This window comes from Argentina silus, assembly GCF_951799395.1.
Source record: "Argentina silus genome assembly, chromosome: Y".
Lineage (NCBI taxonomy): Eukaryota > Metazoa > Chordata > Actinopteri > Argentiniformes > Argentinidae > Argentina > Argentina silus.
Window position 1 is genome coordinate 26,507,199 of NC_139654.1, and position 24,652 is coordinate 26,531,850.

Genomic DNA, 24,652 nt, shown 5'->3' on the forward strand with positions numbered 1-24,652 from the left:
AGAATAACTTAATATTTTGGGGGGTGTCCTAACTTTTTCTCATGACTGTATATAATGTGTTTTTTCTGGACTTCTTTGTTGATATTCTGTCTCTATTTGTTAAACTAAAAGTACCATAAAAATTATAGACCGCTCATTTCTTTGTAATCGGGCAAACTAACAAAATCAGCAGGGGATCAAATAATTATTTCCCCCACTGTATGTTCACAGGCTATATATCGTAAATGTTTTGATTAGATGGCGATCAAGTTGGTTGGTAAGAAATCATGTTGCACTACTAACGTTTCTTCCGGGATGGTGGATAAAGTAACAACTCAGCGCCAAGAAAAGCTGACGACAATATTGGGTGCATGGTTCATAACAACAACAACTGAATGGGCAGCAACACATTTTTGCAGTTTCTCATGCAGCTGGTTGATTTGAACTAAATGTTTCTGTTTCTTACATGATCTCTCTTCGATCCTGGCTGCTAAGAAATGTATGTACCAATCAACAATGTGTTGTGTAATGAACATAGACCCAACTTTACCTTAATAACTGACTAAATATGAGACGTGTTTAATTTCCTGCACACCATAAATTCCATGCACACCATCTGCCTATAAAGCTGCTCCAACTAATGCTGTCGAAAACTGGTAGAATTAAAAATGAACATCACCCTATTAGACACCAAGAACATATTGACATTGTCCAATTGCAATGCTTGAGCAAAATGAATAATTCTATTCACAACACTGAGTAATGTCAATCTATCAATTCAGAAAAAGCATAGAAACCCACCCAATGAAGAGGAACATTGCCTGATTTTCTGATTTTCTTTAATTACGTTGCAAACAATAATGACATCCAGATATACACTCACCGGCCACTTTATTAGGTACACCTTGCTAGTACTGGGTTGGACCTCCTTTTGTAGCCCATCTGCTTCCAGGTTCGACGTGTTGTGCATTCAGAGATGGTCTTCTGCATACCTTGGTTGTAACGATTGGTTATTTGAGTTACTGTTGCCTTTCTATCATCTTGAACCAGTCTGGCCATTCTCCTTTGACCTCTGGCATCAACAAGGCATTTTCGCCCAGAGAACTGCCACTCACTGGATATTTTCTCTTTTTCGGACCATTCTCTGTAAACCCTAGAGATGGTTGTGCGTGAAAATCCCAGTAGATCAGCAGTTTCTGAAATACTCAGTCTGGCACCAACAACCATGCCATGTTCAAAGTCACTTAATTCCCCATTCTGATGCTCGGTTTGAACTTCAGCAGGTCGTCTTGACCATGTCTACATGCCTAAATGCATTGAGTTGCTGCCATGTGATTGGCTGATTAGATATTTGCATTACCGAGCAGTTGAACAGGTGTACCTAAAAAAGTGGCCGGTGAGTGTATTGTTAACAATTTGCTGTAAGTGAAGAGGGAGAACATGAAAGCCAAAAAAAAAATCTAGTTCGAGCTGTGAAGTCTGAAGCCCTCAATCTATTCACAAGGCAGACAGATGGACTTGAAGCTGGGGGGGTTTGGGGTTGCTTGGGACCTGCAAATGGCAAAAGTGATTTCTTTCACTGGGCACAGGAACACCAAAGCCAATGCCTGTGTGGTAAGTATTCATTCAATGACAACTATACATTACAGTTTTTTAAAACCACCTTCCTTAACTGACTAGAAAGGGAAATCTGTAATAAATAAGAGTCAAGACTAATCTCTGTCACAGGCCTGGTTTAGAATGGCTTACACCTCACATCAACTGGACAACATTTGGACTTCACACACAACAGAACAGACCCGAACCATACCGGGCTGGCTCGGATATTTTCCTTTCACATTGTCCTTTCCAGCACTGTTTCAGCTAAAGCTAAACTAGAATGTCCGAATTGTTCTACAGAAGGCCGGTGTACAGAGCAACAGAATGAATGCTGAAACTCCAAAAGTCTCTCACTGGGACAGAGAGAAAGCAGCTTAGAGGTACCAACCAGTCTCTTCCTGACTAATACACAGGGTTCTAGAGGAGGCATAAGTGGTATTTTCTCTAAAGGATAGAGAGGGAGGGACGGTTTCTCCCTTTGGAACATCGAGTCTGCCGCAATCCCATCACATACAAATAGGAAGGAGCCAGTTAATTTGTTAAGAGCTGTCCTACTTCATACGGCAACAGTGAAACAAACCAGTCATTCTACAACCACACACAGAGCTGTCTGTAGTCAGTATGCCAGCTGACCTGTCTTATCCGGTATCTTTGAAAAGTCAATAAGCAAATACAGTTTACATACACACTGGGACACCCACCTACTGATGCGTTTTTTTTAACAGTACAATGTGTCAATTGGGCTATCCCAGTGGGATGACCTGCGGTTGAGTGCTCAGTGGCTAACACATTAGCCTGTTAACCTTAACCAAAGAGCCCCATCAGACAGCTCAACCTCAGATACAGGTTTACATGCAGAAGTGCTGTCAATAGGTCACAGAGGCTCACACTAGGTTCAGCAGCACACAGCTACACCCAATACACACAGGGAGGAAGAGGGAAACTCTGCAAAGAAGCTGTACCTAAAAAGATTGGTTAAGCAGTGGAATTCTTTATCATCAATCATTACAGAATTGCATCGTAATGGAAAAGGCTAACTAAAAACAATTTCTGTACATCTTTGATTGATGGACAGGACCAAAGATCTAATGAAAAGCAGGGATGTGCAAGTTAATTGGATATATCTTGCCTGATCCAGAGTAAGAAGCAAGATGTTCTTTTTTTCAAAAGGGAAATTAATGGTTGGTCTCCATTTTTGGGAGGAATTGGGTTAGAACAATTTTTTCTCTATTGTTTTTTTTTTTTGTTGCTATTCTTTATTTTACCACATCAGGAGATGAACAGAACAGGATAAAGATGTGCCACTCGGAGAGCTCTTCATTTCTCAAGTGCTCCTGTGCACAAACGCAACCTAGCCTCAAGACCAAAGCCATGGGCAGTCTGTGGCAAGGGAGGTGCTCTGGCTTTAGGGTGAAGATACCTTTACAGTAACAACCACCACCACCACCATCATCATGACAGACCTTTCTACAGAGAGCATAATCATCTGTTAGCATGTCTACTGCTAGCATTTTATCACTTTAAATGAAGTTCACCAGTGGATTTGGCACTTCACTCAGTAACAAGCTTAGTTTACACACTTTTTACAGAAAACCTCAATTATTATTAAATTTTTTAATGATACAGAACCATTTTTTTTTCCAGGAGAGGCTTGCACATCCCAGTCTGACTCACTCAGGATTGGTCTACTTCTTCCAGGGCTAAGGCTCGCCATTCCACAGCCCAATGAGGCAGCACTGACAACTGGGTGTCAAATCTCTTACATAATTCTTGTAGCATAGACAATAAAACCCAGCTGAGAACTGATCAGTCATAGGATTTAAAACAATGGAAAGGGGTTCAGTCTGATAGAAATCTACGAGATTTGCGACGTCATTGATACATCGTACAGAGGGAGAGACCAACGGTCCTTTTCAAATGCTTGAGAAAAGATGTGTAATCTCTGATGTCTACCAAGGGCCAAGTGCTAATGAAAGGCTGAGCGCTCGACAGTGGCAGTTTTCAAGCCCAGTCCCGAGCCAAACAGATAGGGGGCAGCGTTTCAGGGCGGAGAACATCACTCACGCTATAGCCCACACAGACTTTTAGCCTAAATGCTACCGAAAACGGCTACTAGTTGCACAGCCTGGCCAGGCTATTCAGAAGCCAGTGGAGAAATGTCATAATTTGATCCTTGAACATAAAGCAGAATTCATTTCAGAGGATATTCTACCTAAATCAGGGTGGTGGTTTGTTACTCAGGTAGGAAGCTTCGTCATGACAAGCTTTTTTTTATTTTTTATCCCCAAAAGGTCCAAAGATTGCATAAACAAAATGTTGTCATTAATATATTATCTAGTTCCACATGGAAGAGAAATGGTATGCACACTTCAGAAGTGATGTCACAAAGCTACACATTATTCCAATAACAAAGCCCCACAGACAATCATATCTCCATCAAGGGGATTACATTTTTTCTTTTGTCGTCTTAAAATAAAAAGAAATAAAAAATAAAAAAAAGACAGACAAAAATAAATCTGACACTTAATTTGCTGACGGCCAGCTCCGTGTTAGACCTATGGTACTTCTAGACAACGTGTAAATGTGCAGTATACAATTTTGGATTCATCACCATGCAAGAATACTTCTTTTGTGTAACGTTTAATAGCTCAATCTACATCCAGAATAATTTACATAAAAGGACAGGAGTTATAGGACCAGAGAGCATGATGATGGCGTAATAACCATGGTTATGAGTGCAGCCAGAGGAGACGGAGATGGGGGTGCGGTGTTGGTGGTTTGCTGTGTAATGAGGAGGGGGGGCGAGGTGGGAGTAGGACGATGAGGAGTTGGGGATCCAGGGGGTAAATTGGGATGGTCCGATCTTCTAGGTCCGATCAGCGACACTCCCACACTTTAACTGTTTGATCTACGCTCCCAGTGACGGCATACGGCGCAGCCTTGTGGAAATCTGAGGGGGGGGGTGGAGAGAAAGGATTTCATCAGTACAAAGGAAGGGTTTACACAGAGAGAGAGGACACCAGGTTCACCTCCAGAGGAGATGACAGAATAATTCATGAACCTCAACATAGCGATTAAGGCCATTCATCTTCAACTTATTGAAACCCAAGCTATAATCAAACATTTTAGTTTGGGCATTTTACAAAATAGAGCCAAAGCCTCTTGGTACATGCATCACAACTCGAGGGGGAATAAAAAAAGCATTTTTCTATTGACCAACTCTTCACAAAAAGTGCCTTTGTCTTCCTCAATATCAACACTTCCTGGTTTGCAGATAACGTGGCAGAATTAATTAGACAGAAAAATGTTTCTTGGGCTAATCAGGAAGTCTAAATCAGACTTCTATCTGAAAACAATTACAGATAACCTTAACAACCTTACCAAGTTCTGGAAATTAATTAAATCAGTATCAGGTTCTAATGTATCCTCTGGCCTTCCTGACCATATAGTGATGGATTCTAATGAAGTGAAGTATAAAGCTGATATTGTGGGGGTCTTTAACAAGCAGTTCATATCTGCTGGCTCTGTTTTTGATAATGTTGGGGCACATGCCTCCAATGTAAGCTCTGCTGCCATAATTTCTGTTACAGGCCCTCAGGTGAACCCTTTTAACATTGAGCCTGTTTCTTGCTCATGCTGATGTCTATAAAGCTCTAAAAGACATAGACCCTAAAAAGTCTGCAGGCCCAGACAACTTGGATCCTTACCTTTTAAAACACAGCAGCTGGTATTATTGCTGAGCCTGTGGTTCACATTTTTAACTGAAGTCTATTGACCAATTCTACACCCACAATTTGGAAATCAGAACACATGTCCTTCCCCTACTAAAGGGCGGAGACCCTTCAAATGTAAATAACTAAATTGCCCTATGTCCAAGCTCCCCATCCTGGCCAATATCTTTGAATCCCTAGTGAACTCCCAGCTCAAGAAATTCCTACTTGATAACATCCTGAGTGAGGTTCACTCAGGCTTTAGGTCAGGGCACAGCACCATAACTGCAGCTATGGCAGTGGCAAATGACATAATAAATGCACTTGATAAATTAATAAATAATGCAGCAATGCATGTTTTATTTTATTTTATCAAAGGAGTTTGATTCACAAGCTGTTGCTAGACACACTTAGTAGCATCGGTCTCAGTGAAGGGGCTGTCAATTGGTTGAGAAGCCATTTTGTAGACAGAGCACAATGTGTGTCTGTTGAGAATCACAAGTCTAGCTTCCTAGAGATGTACCCCAGGGTTCCATGTTTTGTTCTCCATTTTTATCAATGACCTGGGAAAGGGGATGCAACCAGCAAATGTTACAGCCTTATTCTAAAATGGATTAAAAAAAAAATGAATTCTCATCAATCTACACACAATACCAAATAATGACAAAGCCAAAACAGGTTTAGAAATGGTATTAAAAATAAAAAACTGAAAAACATTTACATAAGTATTCAGACCTGTGTCTATGACACTCGAAATTGAGCTCACTGATCATCCTTAAGATGTTTCTACGACTTGATTGGAGTCCACCTGTGTTAAATTCAATTGATTGGACATGATTTGGAACGGCACACACCTGTCTATAAAAGGTCCCACAGTTGACAGTGCATGTCAGAGCAAAAACCAGGTCATGAGGTCGAAGGAATTGTCCGTAGACCTCTGAGACAGGATTGTGTCGAGGCACAGATCTGGGGAAGGGTACAAAAACATTTCTGCAGTATTGAAGGTCCCCAAGAACACAGTAGCCTCCATCATTCTTAAATGGAAGAAGTTTGTGTCAAGTTACTCTTAATAAGAGGTTCGCACAACGACGTATTCGGAGTGTATTTATTCAGCAACTCAGTACAGCAGCAGTCCGCTAGCGTGCATGAACAGAACTCCCGCTCCATCTCCCGTACCGACGTGCGTGACGTCACTCCCCATTACTTCAAAATAAAGGCACTGCTTACTCTATTATACCATAATACCACATCTCCCTTTCTTTGAGAACAAAGGGTGGACTACCTTTGTCTCTGCAGGTCTTAAGGGGTTTATTCTGCCCTTTTGCTGGAAGACCTGTCCCTGATCTGTCCCTGTGTCAAGCATGCCAAATTGAAATAAATAACTTACACATTACCATACTGTGAACTATTACTTTAGCAGGCTGTGTTCTTCAAAACTTAAACTCTCAGGTTTCAGATAAATGTAAACAGTAAAGCAGAACAATTTCACAATCACATTTACTCTCTCTTTTTTTTAGAAAGCAAATCAATACTTCACATATCAAGTCTCTGCGGCTGTCTAACCTCTCTCCCAGACCTGGTCCACACAGTCTCTGTGGTGGGGCCCTCTCTGCCGGATGATGTTGTCACTGGTAGAGCTGGCTCTGGTGTAGGTGAATCTTCTCCCACCGGTGGCTCATCAGCGTCGACTACCCCACTGTTGGTCTGCAGTGGCACCAAGTGATGCCGGTTCCTCCTCAGTGTGCCCTGAGGCCCCTGGACGATATAAGAGCGAGGGGTGTTGTGTGTAGATAGCACTGTGCCCTGGACTCGTGCATCGGTGATCCACACATCCTCCCCAGGTACGAGTGGCTCCAGGTTTCTTGTACTGTGCCTCTTGTCGAAGGATTTTGCGTCGTTCCTCCTCTTCTCCCTTTCTTTGGCCTCCAGTGCGTTGTAGTCAGGCAAAACTGGATTCAGCAGGGTTGGAAGGGCAGGAACTGTAGTGCGGAGGCGGCGACCCATCAACAGCTCGGCCGGGCTATAGCCGTTCTGTAGAGGGGTTGCTCTGTAAGCCAGCAATGCAAGATATGGGTCTGATGCCTTTGTTAGCAGGTTTTTCACGGTTTGTACGGCGCGTTCCGCCTCCCCATTGCTCTGCGGAAACTTGGGGCTGCTCGTGATGTGCACAAAGCCATACTCTGCTGCAAAGGCTTTAAAGTGGCTACCTGAGAACTGGGGTCCATTGTCACTTTTAAAAAAATCACAAATTCCATGACGAGCAAACATGGATTTCAGGTGCAACACCACATCTGTGGACCTTGTGGGTGACAACAATGCAATTTCCACATACCTTGAGAAATAATCTACTACTAGTAGATAGGTCTTGCCTTTCAGCGTGAACAGGTCAGCTCCCAAGGTTTGCCAAGGTCTGTCTGGCATCTCCGTTGGTATCAGCGGCTCTTTGACGTTCCTTCTCTCTTGAATGCAGGTTCTACATTTCAGCACCATGTCATTCAGCTGGCTGCTGAGTCCTGGCCACCATACTGTCTGTTTGGCCCGGCCCCTGCACTTTGTCACCCCCAGGTGTCCCTCATGTAGTCTCTGCAGCACATTACCTTGTAATGCTGATGGGATGACGAGCCTCGTGCCCCGCAGCAGCAGTCCATCGTGCACAGTCAGCACTGCTCTATCAGCCCAGTAATGTTACAGCACTCCATGCAGTTGGCTTTTCTCAGGCCAGCCGTCTGTGCAGTACTCCATCAGTGCAGAGCATGTGCTGTCTGCCTTCAGGTGCTCACGTAGGCTGCTCAGATAATCTCCACTGACAGGAATGTTGCTGATGACAGAGTCTACATAGATGTTGGTGTCCTCCAGTAGGCTTGTATCTGTGTGTGCTCTTGCGGCTCTCAGAGGAGCACGAGATAAGGTGTCGGCTGTCCACAGGCTTTTGCCAGGGACATGATTGACTGTATAGTTGTACCTCATGAGTCGCATCCTAAATCTTTGAATTCTTGGTGGGAGGTCATCCAAAGCTTTCCCTCCCAGCAGACTCACCAACGGCTTATGGTCCGTTTCCAGCTCGAATGGTCTTCCCAGGATGAAACAGCTGAACCTTTCACAAGCCCACGTTGCAGCCAATGCCTCCTTCTCTACTTGAGCGTAGCGCTGCTCAGTTGGCGTCATTGACCTGGACGCATAAGCCACAGGTGACCACCTGGCATCGCTCTTCTGCAGCAGGACTGCCCCCAGGCCAAAGGAAGAGGCATCAGCAGAGATTTTAAGTGCACTGTTTGGGTTGTATAGTGCGAGCACTGGTGTGGATGACAGCTCTGTTTTTAACTGATCAAAGGCGGCCTGCTGCTCTGTCCCCCAGTACCAGTGGTTCTTCTTGGAGAGCAGGTCTCTTAGCACTTTGTCTTTTTCAGCCAGGTTAGGCAAGAAGCGGCCCAGCTGATTGACCATGCCGAGAAAACTCCTGACTCCACTGACATTTTTGGGTGCATCCATCTCTTGCACAGCTCTTGTCTTCTCTGGATCTGACTTCACTCCATCTGCTGAAATCACATGACCCAGGAATCTGACTGTGTGGCGTGTGAGCTCACATTTGTCCATGTTGAGCGTAATGCCGGCCTTATGTGCCTTCTCTAGCACCGCATGTAGCCGCATATCATGCTCGTCCTGCGTCTGTCCCCAGACCAGGATGTCATCCATGTGACAGAGTACCCCCTCCAGGCCACCGGTCACTTCTGTCACCATCATTCTTTGAAAGTGCTCGGGGGCGGAAGCTATGCCGAAAGGTAGCCGGTTAAAATAGTAGCGCCCAAAAGGCGTGATGAAGGTGGTGTATTTGGCAGACTCTTTTGTCAATGGTACTTGCCAAAAGCCCATATTGGCATCTAATTTGCTGAATACTGTTGCACCAGCTAGCATGCCCAGAGTGTGCTTGACAGAAGGCAGGATAAACTTTTCTCTGCATACTGATTTATTCATCCTTGTGAAATCCACACAAATGCGAACAGTACCTGCTTTTTTCGGCACCACCACCATCCCGGCGCACCAATCAGTCGGCTCCTCAATCTTGGTGATTACGCCCATCTCCTCCTTCACTTTTCCCATCAGTGGCAGAGGGACTCTGCGTGGTGCGTGGAGAGAGAAGGGCACAGCCTCTGGCTTTAATTTAATCGAGTATGGCCTCCGAACAAGACCCAAGCCGCTACACAGCTTCGGATACTGTTGTTTCACAGATTCCATGGTGATGCTGTCAACCCTGCGCACAGGCTGAAGCTGTTCTATGGCAGGCCTTCCCAGCAGTGCAGTGTGCAGGTCTTTTACGACATAAATGTCCTCTGTGGCTGTCCTTTTGCCTCTGCGCAGCGTTTCTCTGGCTACACCTAGGACGGAGAGTACATTGCCACCTGGCCCAAACAATGGGCGTGTCGACACTGCCAGGCGCTTCACATCATGCCCCCCCGTAATGTCATGGTACACCTCGGCTGGCAGGGCGGTGACATCAGCACCAGTGTCTATTTTAAAGCACACTTTTTTTTGTCTTACTTGTAGCTGCACTGTCCACGGGTCTTTTCCAGCATCCATGGCTCCCAGGAAATAACTCTCTTCTTCCTCTGTAGTGACAGCATTCAGAGAATTTGCACTGCTTCTGCACACTTTGCCATAATGTCCCTTTTTGCCACAGTTGTGACACACAGCATCTGTAGCAGGGCATTCTAATTTCCCATGTGAGGGCATTTTTCCACATCTATAGCAGGCCTTTGAACCTTGCTGTGGCCATGCATTAGGTTTGTATTTGCTTGGTGTTTGTGCTTGTGGCTGAGGCTTTGAGGGAAATTTGGGTTTTCTGTAGCTTTTAGCATGCACAGCGTCAACATTGGAGCACTTGCTAGCACCGCCAGTTTCTCCTCTTAAGTCAGACTGCTGTCGTCTAACTTCTTCAGACTGCCTTGTCTTTGTTATAGCAGTTTCAAGGGTTAAGTCTCTGTCTAGCTGTAGCTTTTCTGACAATGAGACATTACTCAGCCCGACCACTAACCTGTCACGTATCAGCTCTTTCTGTAACTGTCCGTAGTTGCAATGTTCAGCTAATCCATATAGAGCAGTGATGAAGGAATCCACCGTTTCTCCCGGCAGTTGCACACGCTGATTGAACTTGGCTCTTTCGTAGATAACGTTCTTTTTAGGCACAAAAAATGCATCCAAGCCCGCCTTAACATCCGTGTATTTCTTCCTCTCTTCTGCAGTCAGCGTTAGCCCCTTTAGCACATCTTCGGCTTCATCGCCCATGCAATACACTAGCGTGTTTACCTGGTTTTCTTCCGACATTGCGTTCAAATTGCTTGCAAGCCGAAAGCGGTCGAATCTCCTAATCCAACGCTCCCATTCTTGAGGCTTGGTAAAATCGAATGGCTCTGGAGGTTGTATCGTGAACGTAGCAGTTGGTGTTGGTGGCGCCATATCTGCCGGCTCATCTCCCATTCCTCTGCCAAAACGATAAACTTTCCTCTTCTTTTTTTTTTCTTTCTCCGCTTACAAGTCGCCCAGTTCTGACACCATGTCAAGTTACTCTTAATAAGAGGTTCGCACAACGACGTATTCGGAGTGTATTTATTCAGCAACTCAGTACAGCAGCAGTCCGCTAGCATGCATGAACAGAACTCCCGCTCCATCTCCCGTACCGACGTGCGTGACGTCACTCCCCATTACTTCAAAATAAAGGCACTGCTTACTCTATTATACCATAATACCACAGTTTGGAACCACCAAGACTCTTCCTAGAGCTGGGCGCCCGACCAAACTGAGCAATAGGGGGAGAAGGGCCATCGTCAGGGAGGTGACCAAGAACTACGTTCACCTACGGTGAAGCATGGTGGTGGCAGCATCATGCTGTGGGGATGTTTTTCAGCGGCAGGGACAGGGAGACTAGTCAGGATCGAGGGAAAGATGAACGGAGCAAAGTACAGAGAGATCCTTGATGAAAACCTGCTCCAGAGCGCTCAGGACCTCAGACTGGGGCCAAGGTTCACCTTGCAAAAGGACAACGACCCTAAGCACACAGCCAAGACAACGCAGGAGTGGCTTCGGGACAAGACTCTGAATGTCCTCGAGTGGCCCAGCCAGAGCCCGGACTTGAACCCGATCGAACATCTCTGGAGAGACCTGAAAATGGCTGTGCACCGAAGCTCCCCATCCAACCTGACAGAGCTTGAGAGGATCTGCAGAGAAGAATGGGACAAACTGCCCAAATACAGGTGTGCCAAGCTTGTAGCGTCATACCCAAGAAGACTTGAGGCTGTAATCGCTGCCAAAGGTGCTTCAACAAAGTACTGAGTAAAGGGTCTGAATACTTATGTAAATGTGATATCAGTTTTTTATTTTTAATAAATTAGCAAACATTTCTAAAAACCAGTTTTGGCTTTGTCATTATGGGGTATTGTGTGTAGATTGATGAGGGAAAAAAAATAATTTAATCCATTTTAGAATAAGGCTGTAACATAACAAAATGTGGAAAAAGGGTCTGAATACTTTCCGAATGCACTGTATGGTTGGACGATAAGCTGTCCTACAAAAGTCACATGGATAATCTTGTGAGGAAGCTTAAACTGAAATTGGGTTTTTATTTTCGTAACAAGGCTTACTTTCCGTTTGAGGCTAGAAAGAAGCTTGTGGCTTGGCCACTTTTCTTTCTGTAATTGATTATGGTGACTTATTGTACATGCATGCAGCCTCTTCTGTGCACCTTGTATTATATGGTGGGCTGGACCTTGCTTTACATGCACAGACAGCTATATTGGTATGTGTTCATTTACAAAGCCCTTCTGGATAAACTCCCCCTATACCTCTGTAGCCTGCTTTCCTTCACCACAAGCAGTTACCAGACACATTCTACTAGGTGGTTGCTACTTAAAGTCCCCAGGGCCATTCCAGAGTTAGGCAAGTATGCCTTTTCATATTGTGCACCAGGGGCATGGAATAGTCTGCAAGGTATGCTTCACCTAGATGTATTAGTGCCCCTAAATGAGTTTAAAACTCTAGTGCAAAACTGTTCAGGAGGAATGTAAATGTTTTCTGTAGGCCGGATCATGTTGTTGTGCTGATTGTATTGTATGTTTTAAATTTTGAAATGTTGTATTGACTGCTGCTTTCTTAGCCAGGTCTCCCTTGCAAGAGAGACTTTGTGCCTCAATGGGCTTTTCCTGGTTAAATAAAAAGTCAATTGCCTGCGTGCGTCTTCAAACACTGCCAGGGAAGCTAGCTGCAGAGCTGGAGAGGCACCTCCAGAGAGTTCCTCTGCCTTGATCTGCTCAAGCGCCTCAGATTTGGGGAAAAAGTGGGAAAATCCTGGAGCATTTGTCAACCACTTAGACCCCAGCTGCCAGCCAGAAGCTCCCAAACCCCTTTTATCTAAACCCACTACCTTCTTTTTCAAACCCCCATTCACCACTCCAGAAAACAGCTTTGTATAACCCCTACGCCTCCCATAATAGCCTCGAGCATGATACACCTGAGGGGCATAGACGGCGCTTCCTTCCTTACTGCAGTAAACCACTAGCCTACACAAAGACACACCCACACGCACCCACACTGCTTCGCCAGCATAAGCTGTGACTGCGACTCCAGTTTGAATCCTTCCCTCTCTGCCCTTACTTGAAGTGATCACTGATATAACATTATTGGATTGCAATTGAAAGCTTTCTGCTGCATTGCCAACACCAATGAAGTCATGCTGGTGGAGTGATTTCATCAAGGTAGGAAGGAAGGACAGATGCATTTCAAGAGTTTTTCAAAAACTATATACACTGTTGAGGTGTTGCTGTTGTTGAATGGCTTCTTACCCAGAGAGGTAACAAAGTGTTCATGGGCACCCAGGGTCTTCATACAGCGCTTGTTCTTGTAGTCCCAGATCCTTAAGGTCTTGTCATCAGCGCAGCTCAAAATTAACTTGCCTCCGGGGTGGACGAGCATCCCTCGCACCCAGTTATCATGGCCGACCTGGGATGAGAGGGTTGTGTGTTAAGACTCATAATAAATCAAATCAAAAGTTTATTGATCATATGCACAATAACAATACACAATATATAATCAATAGTACTAACAGTGAGACAATAATAAAACAACAGTTCAAGTCCATTCCAATACGACTCATGCAAACTAACTCAAGAGTGGTTTTGGAAACACAGTCGTCCTGAAAGACAAAAAATGCCCATGGATGTAAATGCATACAACTGAATTAATTAATTAAGTGACTGATTAAAAGAACATTAAACAATGGCTTCAAATGAGCCACTGCCTCACCAGTGTCATTAGGCACAGGCCGATGCTGACGTCCCACATCTTGATGGTCTTGTCTCTGGAGCCGGACAGCAGGAAGGGGCCAGACTTGCCACTCTTCTTCGCCTAGGGAAGGAAATTCACAATTTAGTTATTTACAGGTGCAGAGCAACTTTGAATAAGTATATTTAGTTAAAGTAAGTGAAACAACTATACAGTACATCACAATCGTCGCAAGTAAGACTTTCTATAAGCAGTCATGGTGCTAGAGAAAGAGAATACGGAGAAAGAACTCCAATCACCATTAATACTAATACTACTACTACAACTATTATATAATAATGCATTCATACATGTTCAGTTACAAAAATGCTCTGTGCATCATAAAGTTCAAGCATCCATCTGCACCAAATCAAAATCCCTCCTTGCCCTGGGCAATGAAGCATGACAGACGGGGACACAATGACTCGGGGCCAACACTGGGCCATCACAGTGCTGTTCCTGTGTACACTTCATTTCATGGTCCGATTCAGACACGTCTGGCCCCGGCATTAAGAGGTGGCTGCCCCCCCCCCCTGAGTAAATCATCTGATATGTACACGGTCCACAGATGCGTGCGTAAACTTTCTCTACCTAGGTGAGTACCATTTAAATGGGTGTGCACATTGCAAAACAACCTTAAGACTGTCCTACCAAAACTCCATCAGCATGTCAATTTCCCAACAAGAGGGGAAAACACCTTGGACTTGGTCTACACTTCTCACAAAGGAGCATACAAGGCCTCCCCCCTCCCCCACAGCGGACTCTCTGATCACATCACTGTAATGCTAATGCCAGCATATAGGCCCAGAGTGAAAGTCGGAAAACCGGTCCGGAAAGAGATAACTGTGTGGCCGGAGGGGTCCAGGTCTGCTCTCAAGGACTGTCTTGCAACAACAGACTGGGACATGTTCAAGCAAGCAGCCACACAGAACAACCATACGGACAATGAGGAGCTCACAGACACTGTCCTCTCCTACATCCGTAAGTGCTCTGATGATGTGACCCACAAAAAGACCATCATCACTCGGGCTAACCAGAAGCCATGGCTGACAGGGGCAGTCCATCGGCTGCTGAGGGCCAGAGACAAAGCCTTCAGAGCCGGGGATGAAAATGGCCTGAGAACAGCGAGAGCCAGCCTGTCCCGTGGCATCAAGAAAGCAAAACTGGACTACACAAATAAGATTACCTGCCACTTCAAGGACAGCAGAGACACGCGGAGCCTGTGGCAGGGCATTCAGACCATAACGGACTACAAGCCCGCGCCACAGACCTGCGACAACAACATCTCTCTGCTCAACAACCTCAACAGCTTCTTTGCACGGTTTGAAGCAACAAACACTACAAGCCCACAGAAAACCCCACCCCCCCCCCACGATCAGGTCCTGTGCCTGTCTGCTGCCAGTGTGAAGAGGACACTCTCTACCATCAACCCCCGCAAAGCAACAGGCCCAGACAACATCCCAGGCCGTGTGCTGAGGGACTGCGCAGAGGAGCTTAAGGATGTCTTCACGGACATCTTTAACACTTCTTTGCGTCAAGCTGCTGTCCCATCACATTTCAAGACCTCCATCATCATACCTGTGCCAAAGAAATCCGCTTCATCCTGCTTCAATGACTATCGCCCTGTAGCACTGACCCCCATCATCATGAAGTGCTTTGAACGGCTAGTCATGTCTCACATTAAGTCCATCCTCCCCCCCACCCTGGACCCCTTTCAGTTTGCATACCGAGCAAAACGTTCCACAGAGGACGCAATCTGCTCTGCTCTCCACCCAGCCCTCACCCACCTGGAAAAAGCAGACTCATATGTGAGAATGCTTTTCATAGACTTTAGCTCAGCATTTAACACCATAATCCCGCAACAACTGATCTGTAAACTGGACCAGCTGGGGCTCAACACCTCCCTCTGCAACTGGCTGCTGGACTTCCTCAGCGAGAGACCACAAGCAGTACGAGTCGGCAACAACACCTCGAGCAGCATCACACTCAGCACAGGGGCCCCCCAAGGCTGTGTGCTCAGTCCCCTGCTCTTCACCCTGCTGACTCACGACTGCACATCAACCCACAGCACCAATCACATGGTGAAGTTTGCGGATGACACAACTCTGGTGGGTCTCATCTCCAAGAACGACGAGACCCACTATAGAAAGGAGGTCAACCTTCTGACCACGTGGTGCAGAGACAACAACCTCCTGCTGAATGTCAGCAAAACGAAGGAGATTGTGGTCGACTTCCGGAGAGGGCACACCGAACACCCACCACTGACCATCGATGGTGCTGCTGTGGAGAGAGTGAGCAGCACCAAATTCCTGGGGGTGCACATCAGTGAGGACCTCTCCTGGACCACCAACACCGCATCACTGGCGAAGACAGCCCAGCGGCGCCTCTACTTCCTCCGCAAGCTGAAGCGAGCGAAAGCTCCCACACCTATCCTGACAACATTCTACCGAGGCACCATTGAAAGCATCCTGTCCAGCTGCATCACTGTGTGGGGCGGTAGCTGCACCGAACACAGTAGGAAAGCACTGCAACGCATTGTGAACACAGCTGCTAAGATCATTGGTGCCCCACTCCCTTCCCTGCAAGAGACTTACTCCACCCGCCTCACCCGCAAAGCTACCTCGATTGTGAGCGACGCAAGCCACCCCGCACACAGTCTGTTCAGCCTCCTGCCTTCTGGAAGAAGGTATAGGAGCCTCCGTGCCCACACCACCAGACTCACGAAAAGCTTCATACCCCAAGTTGTCAGGAAGCTAAATTCTCTCCCCTCACTTCCCCCAGCCACATCCTCCAAGCTGTCAAGAAGCTGAAACCACCACCCCCCCTCCCAACCACCCCAACCCTTCAGCCCCCCCCCCCCCCCCCCCAAAAACACTACGGACTCTGGACAATCCACTATTCTATTGCTACAATGCACTATTGCACTATTATTATTATTATTTTTTTATACAGAATACACAGTATTTGGCTGCTACTTACTGTCTTTACTGACTGCTCTTTTTGCACTGTTTAAATTATTTTTATTGAATGTTTTACTTTTAGTATGTGTTATCTGTTGTGCCTGGGCACTTTATCTGTCTCACCGTGGGAGAGTGAGGAACGTCCTCTCGATTCCTTTGTATGTCTTGACATGTGAAGAATTGACAATAAAGTCACTTTGACTTTGATGTGTACATAGAAGCTTAACTGCTGTATGAAGGCACTGATACAAACGCAAGGCATTTAAAGCCAGGGGTTAGCTACTTTGGAGGGGTGTATTGATGGTGCATGTCTGTGGGTGTGTGTATGTATGTACAGTAGGTAGGAGTTTAGAAAGTCCCCACTGGTGTGACGATGTCGCGGGAGTCCAGCGACGTCCCCTGTGAGTTTTCTTTTGGAAGCATCGTTGAGCATGATGGATATGTTTACATTGCAAGTACTGCAGCTTGCTGTATGAGTTGTTTCAAACGTGCTGCGTTTTGTACAGTATTATAGCCTCGGTAGGCTAAAAAGTTTGGTATAGCTTGTATACAGTAGCTTAACTTTAAGGTGGTGATAAGAGCTGCAAAGGATGTTTGAAAAGAGAATGTTGCGCTGTAACGATGTCCGTGACACAGAGGCGGAGTCGAGGTTGCTTGTATGGGAATTATCCCGTTTATTTTATAAAGTCTTTCTTAGGACTTTTCAGTCCTTGCTTTCCAGCCTCTCCCTTGAAAGCAGAGGCACACACATCTTAAACTCTTTTGTTAATGAGGCTTCATTCGCAACAGGTGCGCAACAAAGCCTCGCTTACGTAACCCTGGCCACGGTCCTGTAGCTCCCCCTACAGGCCGAACGCTGCATGTCCCCCCACCGCAGCCCGGGGACAATGCCCCCCAACAATCTAAGCAGAGCAGTTGAGGTATAGTTACAATGGGAGAGAGGACTTGCTCACACAGTTACGATCAAGCAAGAGAGCAAGATTACATAACATTATTTTATTTGTTCCATGTTTTAACGAAAATCAAGATTTAGCCGACTGGTAGTTGTTCTCTAACTGTAGCAAACAGACCTGTGTCAACAAATCTCACTTTTGGCGTGTTTCTATTCACAGACTAAAACCTAAATTCCAGAGTGACTGGAGCAAGATGTTCCCAAGCCAGCCAGGAGTTGAACGTTTATAGTGATACACTGTATGGTTGATGTGGGAGGGTAATCTTTTTCTTGATAGTTTCCGATTAACAAACAAAGGCGTGACAATTTATCCAGCACACTCTCCCCCCTTCAAACGATCCACCAAAAAGTGCAATACAAAATAAATGCATAAATCATTATCCCACTGAAACCCAAAATCCTTACTCCCGTCTCGCATGAAAATTGGTTGCATTATTAAAGCCGACTCACACTTATTCATGTCAGACTGCGCGAAACATTTCCCCCCGCTTCTCTGCGCATATGAACATATACAGCGGGTGAAATAAGTACTGAACACCATCACCATTTTTCTCAGTAAATATATTTCCAAAGGTACTATTGACATGACATTTTCACCAGATGTTGGTAACAACCCAAGTAATCCATACATACAAAGAAACCAAAACAAATAAGTTCAGAAATTAAGTTATGTGTAATAATGTGAAATGACACAGGGAAAAAGTATTGAACACGCTTACTGATATTTATTTAATACTTTGTACAAAAGCCTTTGTTGGTAATGACAGCTTCAAGACGCCTCCTGTATGGAGAAACTAGTCGCATGCATTGCTCTGGTGTGATTTTGGCCCATTCTTCCACACAAACAGTCTTCAAATCTTGAAGGTTCCGTGGGCCTCTTCTATGAATCTTGATCTTCAGTTCTTTCCATAGATTTTAAATGGGATTTAAGTCAGGTGATTGGCTGGCCATTCTAGCAGCTTTATTTTCTTTCTTTGAAACCAATTGAGAGTTTCCTTGGCTGTGTGTTTGGGATCATTGTCTGGCTGAAATGTCCACCCTCGTTTCATCTTCATCATCCTGGTAGATGGCAGCAGATTTTGGTCAAGAATGTCTCGGTAAATTTGCCCATCATCCTTCCTTCAATTATGTGAAGTTTGCCAGTACCATTTGCTGAAAAGCAGCCCCACACCATGATGTTCCCACCTCCAAACTTCACTGTTGGTATGGTGTTTTTAGGGTGATGTGCAGTGCCATTTCTCCTCCAAACATGGTGTGTATTATGGCATCCAAACAGTTCAATTTTGCTCTCATCTGACCACACTATATTCTCCCAGTATTTCACTGGCTTTTCCAAATGTTGTGCAGCAAACTTTAAACAAGCTTCAACATGCTTTTTTTTCAGCAATGGAGTCTTGCGTGGTGAGCGTGCATACAGGCCATGGCGGTGGAGTGCATTACTTACTGTTTTCTTTGAGACAACAGTACCTGCTAATTCCAGGTCTTTTTGAAGCTCTCCACAAGTGGTCCTTGGACAACTCTTCTGATTATTCTTTTCACTCCTCTGTCAGAAATCTTGCGAGGAGCACCTGATCGAGGCAAATTTATGGTGAAATGATTGTCTTTCCACTTCCGTATTATGGCCCCAACAGTGCTCAGTGGAACATTCAGAAGCTTAGAAATGAGCCTGTAACCAATGCCATCGTTATGTCTTGCAACAATTAGGTTGCGAAGGTCTTGAGACAGCTCTTTGCTTTTACCCATCATGAGATGTGTCTTGTGTGACACCTTGGCAATGACACCTTTTTGAAGGCCATCAGTTGGGACTGAACCAGCTGATATTAATTTGCACTGACAAGGGGCTGGATTGCTTTTTAATTATTGATAGATTTCAATTGTTGTCTTGGCTTTCCATGCCTTTTTGCACCTCCCTTTCTTCATTTGTTAAATACTTTTTCCCTGTGTCATTTCACATTATTACACATAACTTAATTTCTGAACGTATTTTTTTTTTTCTTTGTATGTATGGATTACTTGGGTTGTTACTATGGTAAATTTAAAGACAATTGCAAGGTTAGCAATCCCACACCCAGTGAAGAGATCAAAAGACAACAGATAGTCTTGGAATATTTGAAGCGTGCAATAAAAGAGGGGTGAGGTTAAAGTGAGAAGTCCACTAGAGGGTGTGAATACAATGAATACAATGGATTAGCAGCTGCAGGAAACAGGATAGAGTGATCAAAGGACAGGATAGATGAGTAATTAACACAGTTGTAAACAGCCAGGACAGATGGCTTGCGTAAACAGCCTGGGCCAATTGATCTTTCATCAGACTGACCGACGCCAGGTCAGGGGGGAGTAGCCCCCTGGATGACGAAATGTAGTTCTTGAATGTTATTGGTGTATGTAGACAGGAACTAGAAGTTTGTTGAATGGAGGGCGTTGACCTATGTGATGTCTATAAAAAGACAAGTAACGAAAGTGGAAAGGGGATCTGAACCGGTTTCGTTCTCTGTGAATAAAGTCTCTGAATGAATCAACAGCTCTGGTTAACGGTATTTTATTTAAAAATACTATGATTTAAATTCTACGACTGTAAACAGGTCCTAAACACAGAGGCGGAGTCGGTGTCGGTGACAGGGAAAATCTCCCGTTTATTCAGAATGTTCGTTTAAATGTTCGTTGGGACTTTCCAGTCCCCGCTTTCCAGCCCTTCAAACACTCGGTGACTTTCCAGTCGCCGTTCTCTCCCCTGAAAGCAGAGGCACACACATCTTAAACCCTTTCGTTAGCGAGGTTCATTCGCAACAGGTGCGCAATCAGCCTCGCCTCTGAACCCTGGCCACGGTCCTGTAGCTCCCTCTACAGGCCGAACGCTGCATGTCCCCCCACATACCCCCACCGCCCGACACAGGCCGGGGACACGACGGCCGACAACCTACTCCCCCCCCCCCCCTGCACGGGAGAGGAAGTCTGCCACGACCATCTGCGCCCCCGGTCTGTGCACGACCGAAAAGTTGAAGGGCTGCAACGCGAGATACCACCGGGTGATCCTCGCGTTCACATCCTTCATGCGGTGGAGCCACTGGAGGGGAGCATGGTCGGAGTAGAGGGTGAAAGCGCGACCCAGCAGGTAGTAGCGGAGGGCGCCAACCGCCCACTTGATGGCCAGGCACTCCTTCTCCACCGTGCTGTACCGGCCCTCCCTCTCCGATAGTTTGCGGCTCAGGTACAGCACCGGCCAGTCAGCCCCCTCCACCTGCTGGGTCAGCACTGCTCCCAGGCCTCTATCCGACGCGTCCGTCTGTAGGGAGAAAGGGAGGTTAAAATCAGGCGCATACAGGACCGTTTCTCCACAAAGAGCTCCCTTAAGGGCCTCGAACGACCCCTGACACTGGCCCGACCATTGGACCAGATTCGGGGCACCCTTCCGGGTGAGGTCCGTCAAGGGACTGGCCAGCTCTGAAAATCCCGGCACGAACTGCCGGTAATAGCCAGCCAGCCCCAGGAAGGCCCTCACCTCCTTCTTCATCTTGGGCCGCAGTCTTATCAATCTGCGGCCGCACCTCCCCCCGACCCAAGTGGTACCTCAGATACCGGATCTCCCTCCGCCCGATCACGCACTTGTTCGGGTTGGCCGTCAGCCCCGCCTGCCTCAGGGACCGCAGAACAGCAGCCACACTCTGCACATGCTGCGCCCAGGTGTCACTGTGAATGACAGTCATCCAGGTAGGCCGCAGCATAGTCAGAATGCGGCCGCAGAATGCGGTCCATGAGGCGCTGAAAAGTGGCACCGTGAACTGGAATAGCCCGAGCGGAGTGGAGAATGCAGTTTTCTCCCGGGATACCGGCTAGAGTGGAATCTGCCAGTATCCCTTCGTGCAATCCAATGTTGTGAAATATTTGGCCGTGCCAAGCCGGTCCAAGAGCTCGTCAACCCGGGGCATCGGGTAGGCATCGAACTTGGAGACCGCATTAACCCGTCTACAATCCACACAGAACCGTATAGCCCCATCCGGCTTGTTGACAAGCACGATGGGGCTCCACCAGTCACTGCGGGTCTCCTCGACCACACCCAGCTCCAGCATGGCTTCCAATTCCCTGCACACAATGTCTCGTTTGTGTACCGGCAACCTATAGGGACGCGTGCGCACCGTTGAACCCGGCTGCGTTTCTATATGGTGGTCTATAAGCGTAGTCCGACCGGGCAGGGGAGAGAACACATCGGCGAACGTAGCTTGCAAATCTGCAACGTCCGTGGCCTGGCTAGCAGAGAGATGGTTATCAATACCGACCGGAGTGCTAACTTTTGATTTTGGGACATCCGGACCGAACTCATCTCTCTCTGGAATTATTGTAGCCAGAGCAACAGTGACCACGTCGTTCCATTTTTTTAGGAGATTTACGTGATACACCTGCAAGCTATCCCCCCGGTCCGAGCGTACTACCTCATAATCCACGTCCCCCATGCGACGTGTGACCACAAACGGCCCTTGCCACTTCGCGAGTAATTTCGTGCTGGAGGTGGGTAACAGTACGAGCACCTTGTCTCCCGGTGTAAATTCTCGCAGGTTAGTTCCCCTGTCGTATAGGCGCTTTTGACGCTCCTGGGCTTGCAGCAAATGCTCACGTGAGATAACCCCTAGGGCGTGGAGCTTTATGCGCAAGTCCAGGACATATTGAATCTCACTTTTACTGTCACTAGACCCTTCCTCCCAATTTTCTTTGAGAAGGTCTAGGACACCCCGGGGCTTACGCCTGTAGAGTAATTCAAACGGGGAAAACCCGGTGGAAGCTTGGGGGACTTCCCGTACCGCAAACAGCAGGGGATCTAGCCATTTATGCCAATTCCAACTATCCTCGTGGACAAACTTCCGGATCATTGACTTCAAGGTCCGATTGAACCTCTCACAAAGGCCATCAGTGGCCGGGTGGTAAACACTGGTTCGAACCGCCTTGATGTTCAACATGCCGTACAGTTCTTTGAGGGTGCGTGACATAAAATTAGTGCCCTGGTCGGTGAGAATCTCTTTAGGGATTCCCACGCGGGAGATTACTTGAAACAATGCCTGCGCTACACTCCTGGCAGAAATATTGCGCAGCGGTATTGCCTCGGGGTATCGGGTTGCGTAATCTATCAAGACCAACACAAATTGATATCCCTGTGTACACCGATCAAATGGCCCGATAATATCCATAGCAATGCGGTCGAATGGGTTCTCGACCAATGGTAAGGTCCTCAAGGGGGCCCGTGGAATGGCTGGGGGATTTACCAACTGACATTCGCGACAAGAAGCGCACCACCTACGCACCTCTGCCCGAATTCCCGGCCAATACAATCGAGCCATTATACGGTTTAGTGTCTTATCATAACCTAAATGGCCTGCCATGGGGTTGAAATGAGCCGTCTGGAAGACCATTTCCCGGCGGCTACGGGGAACCAACAACTGGGTTACTTCCTCCTGACTATGTGAGTCACGACTTACTCTGTATAACCTGTCGCTGATAATCGCAAAATAGGGGTGGGCGCGCACTGTGTCTGGCCTTACCAAAGTACCATCAATTGCTATCACTTGGTCATAGGCTGATCGTAGGGTCTCGTCACGAGACTGCTCGAGGGGGAAGTCGCCTAGCAGCGGATAGTTCGGCGGGGAAATCTTGGGTTGAGACCCCCCCGCCAGCTCCGGCTCCTCGGCAGTGTCGCGAGGCGCCACCTCAGCACAGAGCACATTACACGCCTCACACCTCCCTCTCTGTCGTGCATGCACCCCGGTAGCCCGCTTTACCGCTTGAGGAAACCCCTCCCAATCTACACCTAGAATCAGGGGATGCGTGAGGCGCGGGCTAACCGCCGCCTGTACACTATGTTTTTTTCCCTCATAATGAATTTCGATAGCGACCACAGGGTATTCGTGGATGTCCCCATGCACACACTTCACCAACACCCTCGACGCCTTTAACAATGCCCCCGGTTGAACCAGGCGCTCCTGGATCATGGACTGCATGCAGCCCGAATCCAAGAACGCCTGGTGCGTATCATGCTGTATCCTTACCGGAACACGATACGCCGCTCCTGGTCCGGGGGGAGGGCCCGGTATGTCGCCGATGCGGACGACCTGCCCCACCTCCATCACCGGGCACTCGGCCTGAACATGGCCCGGCCGTCCGCATCGCCAACACACCCCCCCCTGTCGCTCGGGGTGCTGCCTGCGGGGCCAGGGCTGTGCGCGCCCCTGCCATCTCGTCCTCTGGGCGGGCGCCGGCCTCTCTCCTTCCGGTCCCTTGGCTCCTCCCGGGCGGGGTTGGTCGTCGTCGCTCCCGCGGTGGGAGGGAGAGGTGGTCCTCTGCCAAGCCTACGGCGGCCGCGAGATCCTGGGGTCGGTGGTACTGGACCCAGGCGGCGCTTCGGTCCGGGAGCCCCGTGAGGAATTGTCCTAACACCACCCGGTCCCCGACCTCCTCCGCCGAGCTGTTTCTCGGGTCCAGCCACCGCCACGCGCTGTCCCGTAGGTAAAGGGCCGGCTCCCCTCCTCCATCGGCAGGGCCCGGAACCGGCGACGGTGTTCCTCCGGTGTGAGGCCCAGGCGGTCTCGAATTGCCCGGGCCAGGTAGTCCCGTTGGGCGGCCGCTGGTAGGCTGTGGGCAGCGAGCTGCGCCTCCCCTGACAGGAGGGGCAGCAGATGGTACGACCACTCGCCGTCCGGCCACCCCGAGATCCTCGCCGTCCCTTCGAACACCGCGAGGAACGCCTCCGGGTCCCCCATTTTCTGGAGGTGGACCTTGTGCCGACCCGGCGCCGGCCCCGCCTTGATGGCCCCGACGAGCTCCCGGAGGAGGGTACGGTCCTCAGCCCTCGCCGTCGCCATCTCCTCCACCGCCTGGTGCTCCTGCTGCAGGTGGGCCTGCTGTTCGAGGATTCTCGTCATCCCGGCAATGGCCGCACTTAGTGTCTCCATTTCCTCTGTGCCCTACGTTGGGCACCAATGTAAACAGGTCCTAAACACAGAGGCGGAGTCGGTGTCGGTGATAGGGAAAATCTCCCGTTTATTCAGAATGTTCGTTTAAATGTTCGTTGGGACTTTCCAGTCCCCGCTTTCCAGCCCTTCAGACACTCTCCCCTGAAAGCAGAGGCACACACATCTTAAACCCTTTCGTTAGCGAGGCTT

The 24,652-nt window shown here is 47.6% G+C and overlaps 1 protein-coding gene across 1 annotated transcript in view; it reads right to left on the reverse strand.

The window, feature by feature from the left end:
- Positions 1-4,454: 4,454 nt before the first annotated feature.
- Positions 4,455-24,652, reverse strand: part of LOC310823815 (lissencephaly-1 homolog A-like) — a gene marked incomplete at both ends in the record, with an annotated part of 57,011 nt that continues 36,813 nt past the window's right edge. Inside the window, 3 exon segments of the mRNA XM_083696683.1 lie at positions 4,455-4,528; positions 13,118-13,274; positions 13,578-13,679. Coding sequence (XP_083552809.1) covers positions 4,455-4,528; positions 13,118-13,274; positions 13,578-13,679 — 333 coding nt within the window.